This window comes from Coturnix japonica, chromosome 4 (genome assembly GCF_054131305.1).
Source record: "Coturnix japonica strain WE chromosome 4, WE-NBRP24, whole genome shotgun sequence".
NCBI classification, from domain to species: Eukaryota; Metazoa; Chordata; class Aves; order Galliformes; family Phasianidae; genus Coturnix; species Coturnix japonica.
This window is the reverse complement of record NC_140666.1, coordinates 42,790,592-42,808,515: the sequence shown is the minus strand read 5'-3', so window position 1 is coordinate 42,808,515 and position 17,924 is coordinate 42,790,592. Positions and strand designations below refer to the sequence as shown.

The 17,924-nt window shown below is 41.8% G+C and overlaps 1 protein-coding gene across 8 annotated transcripts in view; it reads left to right on the top strand.

Moving 5' to 3' along the window:
* NPNT (nephronectin) overlaps nt 1-17,924 on the top strand; it is a 38,946-nt gene that overhangs the window by 16,150 nt on the left and 4,872 nt on the right. For all 8 annotated transcript variants that reach the window (XM_085546642.1, XM_085546639.1, XM_015861424.3 and 5 more), the window contains 7 exons: nt 3,676-3,795; nt 4,645-4,764; nt 7,820-7,954; nt 8,858-8,980; nt 10,857-11,219; nt 16,123-16,218; nt 16,590-16,688. In XM_085546642.1, coding sequence (XP_085402768.1) covers nt 3,676-3,795; nt 4,645-4,764; nt 7,820-7,954; nt 8,858-8,980; nt 10,857-11,219; nt 16,123-16,218; nt 16,590-16,688 — 1,056 coding nt within the window. The remainder of the gene's footprint in view (nt 1-3,675; nt 3,796-4,644; nt 4,765-7,819; nt 7,955-8,857; nt 8,981-10,856; nt 11,220-16,122; nt 16,219-16,589; nt 16,689-17,924) is intronic.

Below are 17,924 nucleotides of genomic sequence, written 5' to 3'. Positions count from 1 at the left end.
CCTTGATACCATGAGTCTGCATTCTAAAACGTCTCGACTCTCCGCCACACTCAGTGCTGTAACCTGCTTTTGTTTCTTTCCTCTGCTCATCCTTCAGGATCTGCACTTCTTCATTTATTTCTAAGCCTCTTTGTGAACTCAGAACAGTGGGAATTGCTTATTGGGTCAGGTAGAGGCAGAAGTTGGAACTTGCTGGGAATGAAAGCTTGAACTACTTTGTTATAGTATGAGTTATTGTTAAATCTTTGACTTTGTGTTGGGTCACTGGTATTCTGTTATCTCAGTCTGAGTAAACTTGGTATTGAATACCCGATGTGTTTCCTGGTTCAGGTTGGCTAGTAGGCAGAAAAAGGCAGAATGGATTTGGGTTCTGGATCCTTCTGCAGAAGCTAATTAAAAGAAACTAGCAGAGTGCGCTGTGTCCTCCTAGGAAGTTGTGCTTATGTACTCACCGGCTGTTTACGGGCTGGTTCAGTCCTGTTCTGTGACTAGCAGGGCAGGGGAACCCACAGACCCCGCTGCTGCTGGATGTGCCCCAAAGTTGGTCCAAGATCAAGTGTGAGGCTGTGCAATGGTCAAAGAAGCCCCCCAGCTTTGCCAGCATAGCTCTGTTGTCATTTCCTTGCATTCACATTTTAACTTCTTTTCTTAAAAATTAAATACTTGCACTTAGCAGCTTTGCTTCTGTTATGGAGCTCCTTTTCATAGTGCCTAAAGCTTTCAGCCTGCTTTCATTTGTGCTACTGCGTTCTGTTACTTTGAAAGTAAGAATAGTGGTTTTGCACTGTGTAATTGTAGTAACTGCAGTAACATGTCAGTATAAGCAGTTCAGCAGCAAAACTTCAACTGTGGGACAACACATGGAGATTCCTGCAAAGAAATTAAAGGGATTTCTAAAGACCAATGCTATGAAAAGGATTAACATTTTAAATTCCAATGTGAGAATTTAGTCCATGAGTTTAATACATTTTAGTTTATCTCTTATAAAGAGGAAGCTACTGCTGTTTTCTCTTTCCCTCTTTTGATGCACTTGTTCTGAGATGTCTTTATAGATGTTGTTTGAAGTAAGCAGTTGATATATTTGGGTAAGTAACTTGACCTTTTCAAACCAGCACATGTTCAAGAGGTATGTTGCTATAGCCGATGTTTTTTATGACTGCTGACATGAGCCTGAACCTGTTCTTGAAAAGACCAGTCCTTACTTACAGAACAAGAAACCCATCTGAAGCAGATAGAGTATATTAATAGCAGGAATGTTTCACTGCTCCCCCTATGTGCAGTGTATCCGGATTCTTCAGTGAGAAGCATGCTGTTGCAGATGATGGGAATGTGGGGGTAGGTAAAAGGAGCCGTCAGCATATTCACACAGGCCTTTCTAAAGAACTTGAAAGACCTGCCAGTAATTATCCAATATTCCTGTTAGGAAACTGAGTGTGCTGGCTGTGTGGTTTCCAAGTACGTGCCTGCATTGCTGAAAAGAAGGAGAAGACAAGTTGCACTTCAGGGAAAATAAGAGGGGCTGGGCCGAGTGCTTTAATACAACCTGCTTGGAATGTGGCTTTGCTTTTAAGTAGTCAGGCTGTTTTCCTGAACTCCGGCATTTCTTCTGACTCCATAAGGTTAAACACATCTTTCTTTCAATAGCTGATGTGGAAGGCTGAACTGAAAACCCATGACACGCGAGTTTTAGCTTTAAGTGGAGCTGCGCTAACAGCTTATTTCTGATGCCTTCTGACCTGAGCTTTCTGTTATGGCAGCCAAGGTTAAAAAAATCAGACTGTTTAAAGGCACGGGCATTTTATTCACAGCCATGTGTTTTTAGACCTGAATCAAAGGGGTCAAAAGCATTTATTTACAGGCAGAAATAGAATGCAGACAACAAATAATTTAGCCAAAATTTTGCAAACAAAGCCTATGTGATGTAATATCCCAGTACAGTTGATCACAGCTGCCTTTTCAGGTTGGGTTATTGTCAGGAGTGTTTCTGTCAACACCTGAGCTTTCATTTCTGCACCAAGAGTATTTCATACCAAATGGTGGTGTGCTGTTCAGAGTCCTGTGGGACTCCAGATATTTAAGGGTCACAATGTAATCTATATGTTTTGGAAGGCAGCAGATTTTAAAGTGATGACAGTCATTAATAGGTGTTGCCTTTCAACTTTGGTCTGCGTAGTAGTTCTGGAAGCAGCTGTGAGAGACTGTTCTTAAGGGTAACAGCTATGGAAGTTTTGGAAGTGTAAGCAAGATGCTATAGATACAATAGATGCAACTATAATATCTATCAGGAACTACCTTTGCTGCCTAGAGAACTTTGCTTCCCCAAATATTTGCCAGTTAATAATTAAGCATTCTTATGCTTTTTTTTTTTTTAAATAAAAAATTCAGAGTAATTCTCCTCCCCTACCATCATCATCTGCTGCTTTTCCATTTGACCTGTGCCTGTATTTCATCAATAGATGGAAGTCTTAGCTGAAGATTTGACTTCCTTTCTGCTGTGAAACCCAACTTCCTCTTGTTTTCTTTGCAGCTCAGACCTAGTCTAATACGGACCTGTAGTCCATAAAGTAACCAATGAATTACTGACTTCTTTCTAACTAGAGGTTTATTCGTCTTTCTGTTTAACTCTAAACTTATGCGTTTAGTCTGTAAAAGCACATGTGTCTTTCTCAGCTGGTGCCTTATGAAGTGGTGACTCCATTTGTGTGTCTACCAATTGCTGGGAGCACCAAAGCTTACCTTTCTGGTGCGCTGATTAAGGAGGGACACTTGATGTGAATGTGTTTAAAAGTAGAGATGGCTGTTTGTAAAGTTCCTGGAAATATCAGTTGCTGTTATCGTAACAGCACTCCAGTGGCTTTGTGCAATACTGGAGACAAGGACCAGTCGTTAGTTAAGTGTTTGCTGGCTGGATTTGTGACTGTATTTATTGTGTTCACCTGCGTTGTCATCTTTAGGCATGGATGCACAAATAACGAGGTTCTGTAGTGAATTATTCTGGTCTACCTGATCACATCAACATGTCTTCCTGGAAGAGAGCTGTGAAGGAATTTCTGACTCTGTCTTTTCTTGTGGGCTTAATATTTTCGGTTAAAGTCATGAGTTCTGTGTTATAAATCTGAAATAATAGCCTTTAGCAATTGTCCTTGAAAAATATCACTGGTATCACAGGTACTTTTTTCAGCATTGCCTGGATGATAAAAAAACACATTTTTTTCCCCAAGTTTTAAGGAGATTCTCATCACCTTTTCTTCCTTCTGCTGCAGCTTACTTTGAAGCATGACAGTGAATCGCCAGATTGCTTTCAGACGCACTCCAGTAGTGAATGCAGAGTGATTGATATGTGCTTCTTCTCTTCTCCAGAGTTCTGATCTGGGCAGCCTGAGCTTATTCGTTTGCTAATGAAATTTCTGTCTGTGCTTAATTTAGTGATAGTACTTTGTTTCTCAGTCACTGTCTTCTGAAAAGGTATCTAAGAAACAGAGGTACATAACTCCACATGGCAGGAGGACAGAACCATGCTTTGTAGAGTTTGTTCTGGACATTTGCTGGGCTGCTTCTACAAAGCTAATTGCCTTATTTTTCCTTCTTTCTCAAGGAACCTGTTTTAGTAGGTTTTTCACTTATCGTTGCTATGTTTTCTTTTCCCATCCCCTTCCCTTGTACTCTTTGTTCCAGATCTGAACGAGTGTGGACTGAAGCCCCGGCCATGCAAACACCGATGCATGAACACGTACGGCAGCTACAAGTGCTACTGTCTGAATGGCTACATGCTTCTGCCAGACGGAACATGCTCCAGTACGGCAAGGCTTGATGCTTGTTTTTTTTCATCACCTCAAAGCCTCTGCTTGGGTTTCCCCAGGAAACTTTGATGAAATTAAGTTGTGCCCCATGCTGGAAGATTAATTTTGCTGGAAATTGGGCACTTGTACAAAAGGAGCTGAGCTGCTTTTTTTTTTTTTTTTTTCTTTTTTCTTTTTTCTTTTTCCCCTAATGAAATTAGTCTGGGCAAACCAGGAGCAAATAGTTTAATTTTATTAGTTTTATTACAAGCTTTCCCAGAAGCATTCTCCAGTGCAGTAAATCACTGTTAATTGGCCTTCAGGGACAAGTGCTTGCCGTTTTCATTGCAGCAAGACACCTGCAGCTCTGCTGTATTACATCCTTATAAATGTAAAATCATTAAAGCTGCAGATGTTGGTTGTCTGACTGGTATAAAATCGTACTGTCATCTCTCTGGAGATCAGGTTCCTACTTGTTCTCATAAAAGTGGATATTTTCAGTGTCTGGAGAGAGAGAAGGGAAATGACCTTTAATTAAAGATACTCCTATTTTAAAATGTCGATAATGTCCAGGATGTGTTATAGGACGTATTGGAATTTATTTTCTTCATGCGGGCTGCATTCCACTCCACGACTTGCTACAGTTGTAGTGCTTTTTCCCCCTGTTATTGTCATTTTTGTTTTCTGTTGTTGTTTTTTTTAACCATGTGCCTTTGCTCTTTAAAGCCTGAATGACTACCTGTGAAATTCTACAGGTTTTCTTTACTTTTGTCATAACTACTGTGTCTCAATTCCTCAGAGATTACAGTGATTTTCAGTTTCTGGTCGGTGTCATTATCTACATGTGTTCCGTTTTTATCCCTAGGTGCCCTTTCTTGCTCCATGGCAAACTGTCAGTATGGCTGTGATGTGCTGAAAGGGGAAGTGCGCTGTCGCTGTCCTTCTCCAGGCCTGCAGCTGGGGCCTGATGGGAGAACCTGCATAGGTAAGTGATCAATTGCAGATTTAATATTTAATATATACTTTTCACACTTACCCTGAATGCACTTAAAAAGTTCATCAGGAGTATTTAGAATGCAATGTACATGTAGTTTCAAAAGTTGATGGAGATGCATTGCTCAGCTATTCTCAAGTGGTCTACATCAGAGATCCCTACTGCTTTCCTCCAGTCTTGCAGATTTCATTGGCTATCTACTTAATGCCTGTGTGAGCTGATTGGCATCCAAGCCCCGGCCCTCACCACTCTCTCCTGTTCCTGGGTGATTTTAAAGTGTTGCTAACGGAACCTCTAAAGTGTGTCTGCATGAAGAAGGAATGGGGAGGGCAGCTGTCTCACATACCTTTCTAGAGCAAAGTGATGCCCAGGACCAGAGATTAGAGGGATAATTTGTGCACATCTTTGAGATTTCCCAGAGGCAAAGTAAAGGTCTCCGCACACTCCCAGTATTAATAGGATTTAGGCTCCCATCTTTCTTGTGTAATTGTTGAAATCAACTCAGGAATTCAGACCGTGTGAAAATGAAATGTACTGTTCTCACGTTACTGAACGTGGAAAAGGTGTTTGTGGTTAATCAGACTGGATTGTACCACACATGACTATGGTCTAAAGAACAGTGTGACATGTGATTTCATTAGTCATTAACTATACATCCTGTGTGGATATGATGCTCCAGTGATTTTATTATTTGTATCTATGCAGTGCTGCAGTTCCACAGCCTGTAGCAACCCTGCAGACTGGCAGTAAAGGAATAGAAGAGTGTGAATGCCCTAATAATCCAGTTAGGTGCCAGGGCTGTTCTCAGGGGAGGTGGTTCTCAAACTGACTTACCCATGTTGACCAAGAAGTTTGCAGCAGAACATGTCTGCATGTCTATGCATACAGAAGAGAAAAATGACCATTATCACATGCTGAAGAAACTGCAATTAGTGTCACAGCAGACATCATGGCAGATAGATATCTTTAAGGTGAAGAACCGTGTGTTTCAGTGTGTGTTGTGCTAAACCAGTAAACACCTGCAAGAATCAAAGTTCTTTGTAGCTAGAACTTAGTCTTTTCCTGATGTGTGCTCAAGCCCTTCAGTGCTTGTCAGCTCCCGGGAGCGTGCAGATACTGCTGCAGTGAAGATGCAGTAGAAGAATAACAGTGTAGATGGTAGTAAGAAAATTGAAGTGTGCACTGACTGCAGCTCATGAGATCCCAGTTTGAATAGAGTTTGAAAGACAGCTGGGAATTTAATGCTTATTTTTAGCACAGGTTTAAATTCCTCTGGACGTTATTCTATTCTTAGTTTAACCCATGGAGATCATTCTCTCGTTAAAATGTTCCTCCCAGCCAACTGGTGAAGAGCAACCTAACAATTCAGCTAGGAAGGCAATTCATTGCAAACAGGTAACAAAGAGGTAAAAAAGAATTCAGCAAAGTATTCATTGAAAATAGGAACTGACTAATTAATGGCTCTCAACTCAATAAATCTTCTTCCAGCTCTTTGGATTGGGTTTGTATACACTTCAGCTTTAGAATGTCTGTAGCTATGTGAGGACTGAAAATCATAATTATTTTCATTGCAAAAGGAGGTCTTATTAGATGTTGTTCTTGTGGATTAACAATATAGCCCTATCAACTTAAAAAACAAACAAACAAAAAACAAAAAACTATTTTACAGTCAGCATCACAGTTGGTTACTTGGTTTGGTGATGCAGCCTTACTCACAGCAGGACAGCAGCAAGCCTGGTTGTAATCCTGCTTCTCTATTGACCTTTGTTTTGCAGTCCTGACACTTGCAGCTGAAGTGTTCCTTTTCAGAAAAAAAAAAAAAATTGCACAGAGAGCAAAATCTCGCTTTCCCATAGATTGAGAGCCTGATAGAGGTGCAGAGCAAAGGCTTGAACTGTGCCCTGCAGATAACCAGCAAACGTCAGAAGTGGTGTGCGTCAGAGGCAGCCGTGCGCAGCAGGTCCCTACCTCAGAGAAGAATTAGGGTTCAAGTACTAAGAAGACTTCAGCTCAGTTTCTAAGGGCTATAGAACGAGTGGTAGTGAGTGCAGCTTTTGAGTCTCAGCCTGCCCTCCTGCTGAGAGCCCTGCACGCTGTGAGGGCAGGCTCTGTTGGCATCTGCCTGAAGTACTTAGCGTGAAGCAGCAGCTTTGGGGTGCTGAGAGACTTCAGATGCTGGATGAACATCACACATCTTCACAGAGCTCTGTCCTTACCTAGATGTTGCTTGATGAGACTTCAGGTGCTGCCGGCAGAGCAAATATAAGCCATGCATCTCAGCACTTTTAATATCTGAAGGTTGCCTTACACACACCTCCATGGAAGAGTGGTCAGCTACAGTGCAGGGTAAGAACTGCGAAGTGACAGGCAGTGTTTGGCCTGTAGTGACCAAGTGGTAGCTGACCCAGAAACACTGCACCTTTGGCCTTAGCTTGAACTCCTTGTTGAAAGCAAGTCCTGCGCAGATGAGGGTTTCTGATAAGCTCACCAAGCAGGCCATGGATTAGGGATGCTTGAGATCCTTATAAAAGCAAGCAACCTTTTATCACATGATGATGTATTTGGAGTAGCTACATATGGCTTGTGGTACAGGAACAATGTGTCAGGCATGTTTGAAAAAATAATTACTGGGGTATTTTTTGTTATTGTTCCTCACCTATATCCAAGTGCTGTCTTAGTAACCATGCAGGGCTTAATGGGAGAAAAGTCATACAAGTCGCATGACTTAGCTTTCCTTCAGCCAAACACTATTACAGTTTTAAGGATGAATATTTTGAGGCCATTCTCTTATCACTCCTAGTACTTGGGAAGGCTTCTGGCATGGGAATCATAAGAATCCAGGCACATGGTTAGGAGCTGAACTGTAGAGAGACGGGCAGAAGTGCTCAGGTGTTACTGCTGGCAGACCAGCTTGCATTCACAATAACATTTTCAGAAGTACTTTGGTTATACTTCAGCTTTCACAATGTGAAAACAGTTTCACGTGGGTTGTATAGATTGCATTTTACCTGTTACTATGTGTAATGCAGTTCCTCTGTTTCCACAGATATTGATGAATGTGCTACAGGGAGAGTTATCTGCCCGCGATTTAGGCACTGCGTCAATACTTTTGGAAGCTACATGTGCAGGTGTCATAAAGGCTTCGATTTAATGTACATTGGAGGCAAATACCAATGCCACGGTAATACTAACATATTTCTTATGAGCATGTAACTGAGGTGCATTTTATGAACTTGAATTAATGGTTTGAAGAGGAACATTTGCTTATGGCTGAAAAATAGAAGTAGGTTATTGTAGGTTGCTCTGCATCTGTATTTTAGGGAAGGGTGCATAATAGAACTAACTAGACTGAATGTGGAACTGGAAGCGTATGTTTGACTCCCATTGTAACTGGTTCTCCTGTGAAAGGTAGTGGGAGAGCAGTGGTGGTGCTCCAGGAATTTCTTTATAAAACCTTTGTCCCCAAAGATTTCAGTGGGCAGAGACAGTTGTGGGTTTGGAGCAGCATGTCAGCTTTGGCTGTGTCTGAGCTGTCACGCAGTTATGGTCCATTGCATGCCCCCAAGATCCAAGAAAAGAACATGTGGCTGAGGTACACCCCTGCTCCTGCCATGCCAGGCTGCAGAGCTATCCTTACCCTGGAGACAGGGTAACATAGATGTTCCTGGATCCCACTGTCTTAATTTCCCATTGCCTCAGCCAATGGATGATCCTTCTACTTTAAAAAAACAACCAACCAATCACCTGGAAATAATGAGGCACTGCTTTATGTTGTAATATAGTTTTAGAGAGAAGTCTTTGTGCAGAGCCCTAAACATATAAACATCATATATATAGCTTCCATCTAGGTACAATAGGTACAATAAAGATGAAGTATTTTATGAAACAAAGCAATTTTAATACCTGGGTGTTTATGGTCGTGGATATTCCTGAAGTCACCACATTAACTTGTAACTTTTTTCATTTCAGTTTTCTTGAATTTCTTGAAATTTCTGTTTTCCATGATGGTTCTGCTGTTCATGTTTTTGCACTTCATGAAGGAAGTGAGGTTTCTTTTCATTTTTGATGTAACTTTCCATTGCAGATATAGACGAATGTTCCCTTGGCCAGCATCAGTGCGGTAGTTATTCACGATGTTACAATACACCAGGATCCTACAAATGCAAATGTAAAGAAGGTTACAGAGACAATGGAACAAACTGCATACGTATGTAACTCTTCTTTTCAAAAAGAAGTCCTGAAATTAAATGTGTGCATGAATCTTACGTTGTACATTTTCAGGTATTATGCTATCAGGCTTGGTTCATCTCTGCTATTTTTAAAAGGTAATGAAGGTCCAGGGAATGCAGTCAGAGCTTTGAGTCTTGGTGTGCTTTGATAAAAATACCTCTCTCCCAGACACTTTCATAATTAGAAAGATATTCATCTCACCCTATTCAGAGCTTCATTCTAGAAGTTGTTTCACAATGAGGACAAGTGAATAAGTGGGGTAAGTCTGGTCAGACGGTACATATTACTCATATGCTGTTGTTACATGCACACTGCAGCGTGCCCCATGTCAGCAGTTTACCATGTCCACTGCCCAGATGTTAGCAGAGCTGAGAGAAGATTTCTCTGGAACAACTTCCCTGTTGGAGGATTCATGTTTGTGTTAGGAGAAGCAGTCATCCCTGTTGATACAGAATAGGCCATTGGAGCTCCTTAACATGTGATGTCTCTCAGGGCTGCACAGCTCTGTCTGCATGATTGTTTTGAGGACCTTGTGTTCACATGTGGGTTCTGGTTGTCGGTCACTCACCTGCCTTTCTAAAGAGCACTGCAAACCTGTTTCCTTTGGCTTTAGTCGTTGTGGTTATGTGCTCTCACTATGGTGATCTTTCACAACATGAATGTTAACATTTATACATGGACACACATGACATGGGACGTAGTCCTGTAATATATTTGATATTTTAATGCACCACAAGGTGAAAACAGCAGGCTATTCAAGAGAATAGTAGTAAGCAGACAGAAAACCTTTTAACCTGCTATCTTCAATCAGTTCATTGTTTAACAAACAGTAACTTAGTTTTAGCTCTGTGTTATACTTCAAACACTTGTATGTCCACAAAATAAGTGAGTAGAATTCTTGATGGGGCTTCTAAGATCTCCAGTGAGATGGAAAGGTTTATTAACAAAGAGTAAAACATAAATAACAAAACAGATCTTCTTGGATTTCATGTCTACAGAAACTCTCCTTATGATATAAATCTAAAATGTATTACCCTTTATTTATGAAGTATTGGGGAAGGTGGTAGGCAGTGTCACTGTGTTATAGGTGGAGCTCAGTTCATCTTTTCCTTTTTGTGGAGGATTTAAAAAAAGCAAAACCACCATTCACTTATTTTCCTGGTGCTCAGCAAAGAAGGATTTAAAAGAAAGCCAGTTGGCTTCTGTTCATTGTCTGTAAAGCGATAAACAGTTGTAGATGAGGAGGAGTGTTTAAAAGAAGTGGAAAGAGCTGAAAAGTATTTTCTTAAACCAAAGGTATCTGCCCTTCTGTGACTGAAAGGGTTGTAACGCTGTAGTGTTACTAAACTTCCCTCTGTTCCTGAGTAAAAACTTGTGGTTTTACAGCTTAAGATATACCTTCATGTCCGTGCTAATTTACTAACAGCTCATTTGGGTGAATTTTGATGACTGAAAGAGAGCAGATGCTTGGGAAGAGGTAGGCACTGTGTGCTTTTGGTCATGCTAAATCATCTCTAATCCACTGTAATGAGAAATACTGATGATAATCCAGTAGTGTTGATACTAAGGTGTGTGACTAGTTAGTGGAAACAGTCAGAAGAGGCATTAATTCAACTGACTCTTCATGTCAATGAATTATATTCTGAAGTTTCTGGAACGAGGAGTCCACTTTGCTCCCATCTTTATTTTCTTTGCAGTTACTCCTAACATTATGATCAAACCATCTGGTTCATATCACATATTCAAGGGCACAGTGTGCTTCCTACAGAAGGCACTGGTATAACCAATAGGTTCGTGATGCTGGATGACAAGACAACCCCTCAGACCACCATGTGTACTTGCTTTTGTTACAGAAAGGCCGGTGACCAGACCAACAGCTCGACCCACACGTGGGCCAACAACTCGAGCCACATCAAGGCCAACAGCTCGACCCACACCTGCGCCAACAACTCGAACCACATCAAGGCCAACAACTCGACCCACGCCAAAGCCAACCACTAGGTATGTACCAGTGACAACAAGGCCAGTGACAAAGCCTCCACCTCCAACGCCTCCTCTGCCTACAACGTTAAGACCTACACTGCCACCACAAAGAACTTCTCCGATAACCACCACACATCCTTTGCTTGTTCCTGCTGAAACTACATCCTCCCAAGGAGCTGCAGATGATAACAGGATACAGATAGATCCTCAGAAACCCCGAGGGGATGTGTTCAGTAAGTCGATTTGCTTACCCTTTGATTTATCATAATTGTAGAAACCATTCAGTGTACGGTTTTGGAATGTTTTATCAATGAGAACAAAGGTATGGAAGTGAAAATGGTCATGTGCTAAAGCTGCCTAAATAACTGGTTTTATGACCTAGCAAAAATATGTGGAAGAAATTCTGGATTAATTCAACCAAAAGTTACAATTTTTCTTTCTGAAATTATTAATGAGCGTAATATCCTGTACAAGCACTTAGCCTAGTTACGTTTTCAGATGAAAATTTTGGAGGGAGAAAGGAAGCTGTGTGCCTTCACTTTCAAAGTAGGCTTCTTGGTCCTCAGTAACCTCTCTCTCTCTCTTATTTTACTTGATTTATTAGCCTCAATTTCAATTAGATTGTATTATAGTGTGTTATCTTGCATTCTGAGATCATAGTTAGTCAAATAAGTTTTCATCCTTAAATTGTTGCCTCTGCTCCGTTTGTTTCCTGGAGCCCAGCTCCAATCTTCCTACTCCTTTCCCTTTTTCCCTTCCCATTTTTGGGGGGCCAGGGAGCCCTTGCACATGCAGAGTTGCGCACATCTGCCAGGAAGCATCAACACCCAATTTTATCTTTAGTTCTGCTGCAGGTTATAGAGATGAGGAGGGTGTGTTGGCTCAGCCTTTTTCCTTCAGTGTGACGTATGATAAAGCTGCTGAACAATGTAGAAGGAGGAGGAAGTTTGCTGTCCTGCGACAGGTGTACAAGCAATGTGGGAGTTTTTGCTTTGGCATCTGTGCAGTAACTTCAGGGGATGTTTTCTCTTAGATCAGTGAAGAATGATTTATTTTCTTCCTCATAAAAAATGGTTTGTTTTCCATCTTCACAGTTTGTCTGCTCTGGACATCATTTAAAATGGAAAACAAAAATGACTTGGAATTTGGGAATATATATCGTGGTACTGCTCGGTTTTCTTTTGACTTTTTTTCAGGTTAATTTTAAACAAGCCACATAATACATTCAGGTAAAACTGAAGCATATTTTTATGTAAGACTTTAAAAAGAAATACACTAAGGACTCCAACACTTAATGTAATGGGAAACAAGCCTTTCTGTAAAGAAGTGTTTCCTGATATCCAACCTAAACTTCCCCTGGTACAACTTGAGACCATTTCCCCTCACCCTGTCACCAGTGAGAAGAGACCAGCCCTGCTCTCGCTGTCAGCACCTTTCAGGTATTGGAAGAGAGCAATAAGGTCTCCCCTCAGCCTCCTCCTCCCCAGACTAAACAGCCCCAGTTCCTTCAGTCTCTCCTCATAGGGCACATTCTCCAAGCCCTTCACAAGCCTTATTGCCTTTCTCTGGACCTGCTCCAGCACCTCCATGCCCTTTCTGTACTGAGGTGCTACAGAGATGCCTGATATATGTGTGTGTGTGATGTGTATACCTGAAATACTCTAGGTGTGCTCTAGAGGATAGGAGTTAGTGCTGCTGTTCTCCCCACTCATAGCTGCTTTGCAGGTGCCGCTGAGGTGGGTGTTCCTTCCCAGCTGACTTGTGTCCAAAGGGATTTAATTAGCAAGCACACAAAAGCATTTGTTTACGATTTGAAACCTACAGAAAATAGTTCTGTTCTTGGAGAAGGTGCCTTTGACACAGCAGCATGTCAGTACCCGCTGCTTTGCTCAGCCATCTGACTGGGCAGTACTTCCACTGGATGGTCCATGGCCAAAGGGTGGGTAATGCACTGAGCACTGATAAAGGCCTCATGCTGTAGGCCAACTACTGCAAATATAGTGGCATTCTACAGCAGGAAATGTGTTTACAGAAGCTCACTTGCTTTCTGCAAGCGTTTCTCAATTTGTAATTTTTTTTTTATTATTTATCATTTTCCTGATCTTGCTCCTGGTGACACATTCACACTTTTCTCCCTTTGTTATTACTTGTCCTGCCATCTCACGCTGAGCAAACCTCTCCTCAGCTTTCACTTCAGAGCTGCTCAGCTTGAAGTCAGCTGGGGCTCAGTGAAGTTGATCTGTTCGGCGGTCACAGAGAGCACAGAGCGTGTTGTTGATAATGTTCTTTAAATACCTTTGCAGTTTTTGACAGGTATCAGGTTGTTGCATTTCCCTCGATGCTTTCTCCCTTTTCTAAACATGCCCGTGATGGCTCCAGGGATCTGCTTTTCTGCTTCTCCACAGAACAAAAAAAAAAAAAGAGTGTTTTTTAAAATGGAATTCCTACACTTGGCCTTTGAACCACTCAGTCAGATGCAGACAGTGGAATCTGGCACCAAGGATAATCTTCTCCTGATATGGGTATGGGGGGAATGGAAATGAGGGAGGAATGCAGTGATGGCTTTAATGTTTAACTGTTTCACTACAAACTGTGATGAAGGAACCTCTCCTGTTTACTCAGATGGATGAAGTCTGACGGATAGAATATACTTCTTGTTAAGAGTAGGAATTTCTGCTGCCACTGGGATCTGGGTGACAGGTCTTAAAAACGTAAGCTTATAGACAGAGCTTAACACACTGCTGGGTATCAGCATTAAAAGGCAGCTGAGCAAGTTTCCTTCTTAGTCCTTAACGGAGCTGAAAAGACTGGAACTTGGAGTCATTTCTCATAATAGCTATTAACAAGATTTTAAGATAGGATTCTTTCTGCTGCCCCTTCCAATGACTAAAATGTCCTCAGTGTAATAAATACAGCTTTGTGATCCTTGGAACTGTGGAAGTGGAGCTAAACCCTAAGACTGAGGAGCCTTAGGCACTGCGCCCCCCCATCCATCTCCCAGCTAGTTTAACCACAGGGTCGATACGCGAGCTTTTGAAACAAGTTGTTTTAGCTGCGTTTCCCTCAGCCTGAATTGTTACTTTCCAGTGCTTCTCTTTCCATAGGAAGCACACTGCTTTCAAAAAAGAATCTTCTGGAAATGCATGTAATAAGATGTTTGATTTAGGTCAAAGTCACGAGCTTTACGACCACCTGAGAAATGTGAGAGTAGACTTCAGAGTGGTTGCTCATCTGCACCATTGCTGAGAAGGGCAGAACAGTCCACCAGCACCATTCCTGAAGTAATTCTTACTGCAGAACTGGGATCTGCAGATTCAGGCCATGCAGCCAGGACACTGGGGGTATCTTTTTAGCCTGGGATAAATCAAAGTCTTCCCTGAGGGAAAAGAGGATGTACACTCCAAATGCCTGTGGAGTCTGGCTGACCTTTGGGCTGTCCTTTCTCTTAGCTGCTTTCTGCCAGTTCTGTGTGAGACCTCATCACTTCGGGGGATTTTTGGTAGTGGAATTTAACAGCTCTTAATCATAGCAACTATTCAGGCTGAAAAGTTTTTTTTACTTGGTTTGTTTTGACCATGAGTGGGAAGTTGGGTCATGATCGTGTAGAATGGAAATGCATAAGCGTGCAGTGCTCCTTGTAAGGCAGAACACAGTACTATTAGTAGTAGTAACAATTATTGTAACAGGAAGCTGCACTCTGTATTTTGCTTTGGTTTTGTGCCACCAAAGCAATGATTGGGCTGTAATTAAAATAGAGTGATGTGGACACACCATCTCTCACACTCTCAAGCTCGGTAATTAACAAGTAAATGAAAAAGGCCCTACTTGTTTCCCCAGGGATTACAGAGCTGAAAAGAAACCAGTCCTGAGCCAAATGTTCCCCCCCATCCATGCATCCACAAAAGATTCCAGCTAATTAACGTGGAGGATATGGCAGTGTTGATGTATTGGCTCACTCAGAGCTCACAAAATTCTCCAAGAAGCCAAGTTTATATTTAACGAGCTTTATCAAACGGTTGAAGTTAAGTGAAAAGCAAAGCACACTTGACATGCTATATATATAAAAAGTACATAGAAGGGGCCTGGAAAGCCTGCAGAAAATAGCCGTGCCAAATACTTGCTTCCACAATCACCACTCCACATCCACATTGTTGTGGCACAATGAAGGGCACACATGGAGCACACAGAGAGTCCCGCATCGCTTGCGGTAACTCTTGTCTTGTATCAAGTGCACATTCCTCTCATTAGGTGTGAGAACTGAGTGGGCTGTTTGAAAGCCCTACAATGTGCTTCTCTAGGGGCCCATAACAGCGCTGGGAGAGGACTTGAAGGGAATGGTTTGAAGAGTTTTGTTTCTAACTGTTATTTTTTGTAAACCTTTAATTATTGGCAAGTAATAGAAACTTTAATTTGGAGAGTTGTAAGAATGAGTGTAAGAAATGAGCACGTTTCATACAGCCTTTAAGCTTATTTATATGCTACAGCTCTTGTAGAGCATCTTGCTTTTAAAATAATTTGCATTGGATTGATTATTTTGTGTAAATAGTGTAAAAAGCACGAAGCCACTGCATTGGTTTAAGGATGCTCTGTCTTCTGGATTTGGAGTTCTTGCAAAGTGCAGAAGAGTCTTTGATTTGATTTGTGGGTTAAGGTGGATGGGATGGCTCCTTCTTTTGTGTGGAGCCTCTTCCAAATACCAGTGCCCTGTGCTGAAGTTGTCCTATAAAGCGTCTGTGGAAGGTGAGTGGAGTGGAAACCTTGAATAGAGGCTTTCATGTGGCTGTATGTTAGTGAGAAACTGCTGTCTTTGGAAGTACATTTGGAGAGGAATCGAGAGGAATCGTGCGCTTCAAGGTTAGAGATTTCTTTTTTTTCTTGGTTGAAAAAGCAGCTTTCATTAGAAGAGCCTTTAGCAGCTCTGCAGTCACCTTCTACAGAGCTCAGATAAACGTTACAACATAAATCACCGAGGCATAAAGTTTATGAATCTGTGCATTGACTGTAATTAAATATATTGAATTCTCCGAGAGAAGCACAACGCCCAGAGCTGCTCTCTGGTTTTATTTTTTATTATAGATAAGGAAGTGGGTCACTGTCTTTATCTCATTCATTTCTGAAAACCTACTTTTCTCACAGTTCCACGCCAGCCCGGGGTGAGCAATAACCTGTTTGAAATACTTGAAATTGAACGTGGGATTACTGCTGATGAATTTGAAGCCAATGATGACCCAGGTAACGATCACATCTCCTGTTTGGGGCCCAGGGTTTAGGATTGTTTGAGGTTTCTTGTGCTTGTATACAATTTACAGGCCTTCTCGACCTTATGCCTCCTGTTTAGGCTATGTTTTGTATAAAGAAATCAACTACCTAACTGAGCCTTAGTAATTTGTTAGGAGAAGGAACTAAGCACAGATAGCACAAATTGTTAGTAATAATAATTGCATCCCTTTTTAGTTTTAGTATTTTTGCACCTTCTTTTTCTAGCGCTCCTTCTGCTGCACTTTTATTATCTTATTTCTATGCCTGCATCAGCCACAACGGCTTTAGTTCCCCAACCCAAAGACTTAAATCGTTCCTTTTTGCATTCTGGCTGTTCTGTGTAGGCATGCTGCTACACAGCTGTAATTTCGACAGCGGCCTGTGTGGATGGATCAAGGACAAGGATGATGGTTTGCACTGGGAGCCGGTTAGAGATGCATCAGGTAAGACACAAGCATACGATCCTATCTTGTAGTTGAAGAGCTGCCTGGTCTCGAGGTCAATGACAGTTCTTGAATTATGACAGATTTACACAGATTCTGTATCATGTTAGTTGTGGTGTGTATTTATTTCAGACCCACACCTCTTCTGTGTATAAAATCAAAACTCAAGATTCCAACGTGAAAGGTCATTCATGTTTTTGTCTTAGCTGGTGTCTTTATAAGAGAAATGACTAAAAGAGAGGAGTAAGGGTGTTCAGTAAAAGATTATACACAGCAGAAGATCACCCAGAGGGTGGTGACGCACTGGAACAGGTTGCCCAAGGAGGTTGTGGATGCCCTATCCTTGAAAGCATTCAAGACAAGGCTGGATGTGGCACGTAGCAGGGGGTTGAAATTAGACGATCACTGTGCTCCTTTTCAGCTCAGGCCATTCTATGACTCTGTGATTATGTGTCTTAAAAGAATCAGGACAAAAACGTGGACTAGAGAACAACTCTTACTTAAGGAGAAACAAAGTTTATTTTTCAACCAACCATGCAAATGTAATGATTTCCATGTTACCCGTAAAATTAGAAAGTGCTGCAAATAGTCTGTTCTGCTGTTACTTACGATGCTTTTGTTTTAACGTGATCTGTTTCACTTTATGAAATTCAATGCTAAGTTACAGAGAGCTGTGTATAGGAAGACCATCAAGTAACTGGAAGGAAGGAAAGTCAGGCTGCCAGTGCACAGTGATTTCTGAGAACAGGGAAGGCTGGGTAAGAAAACGTGACCCTGAAATGAAGCAGGGCAGAGCAGGAGGCTCGTGCAGGACAGGAGGAGGCCGACAGCCGCAGCCCTGGGGATTAGACACACAGCTTTGGCTGCCCGTGACCATGGGATTACCTCATACCTAGAAGAGAAAGAGCAGCCTTTGAAGTACATACACAATGTTGGCATTATGTGAGCGGATGGAGGCTGCGGAAAGAAAGTGCTCTCAGGCGGTAAAATGCTGTAGGTGGTAAAATGCAGAGGGAGGATGAGGGCACGGAGAGCCACCTTCCTTACATACCACCTTGTCAGAGATGTCCGTGCTTACATTTCCTGCTATGGCACCCCTTTTCAGGCTGTTATTTATCTATACTTAAAGAAATGTTGCTAATATGCATTGAATTCCAGAACTATGATTGTGAACTAGCTTTTCTTTTTTCCTTTTTAAAACTTCTCTTGTGTTGAGTTCCAGTCGGGGACAGTCTC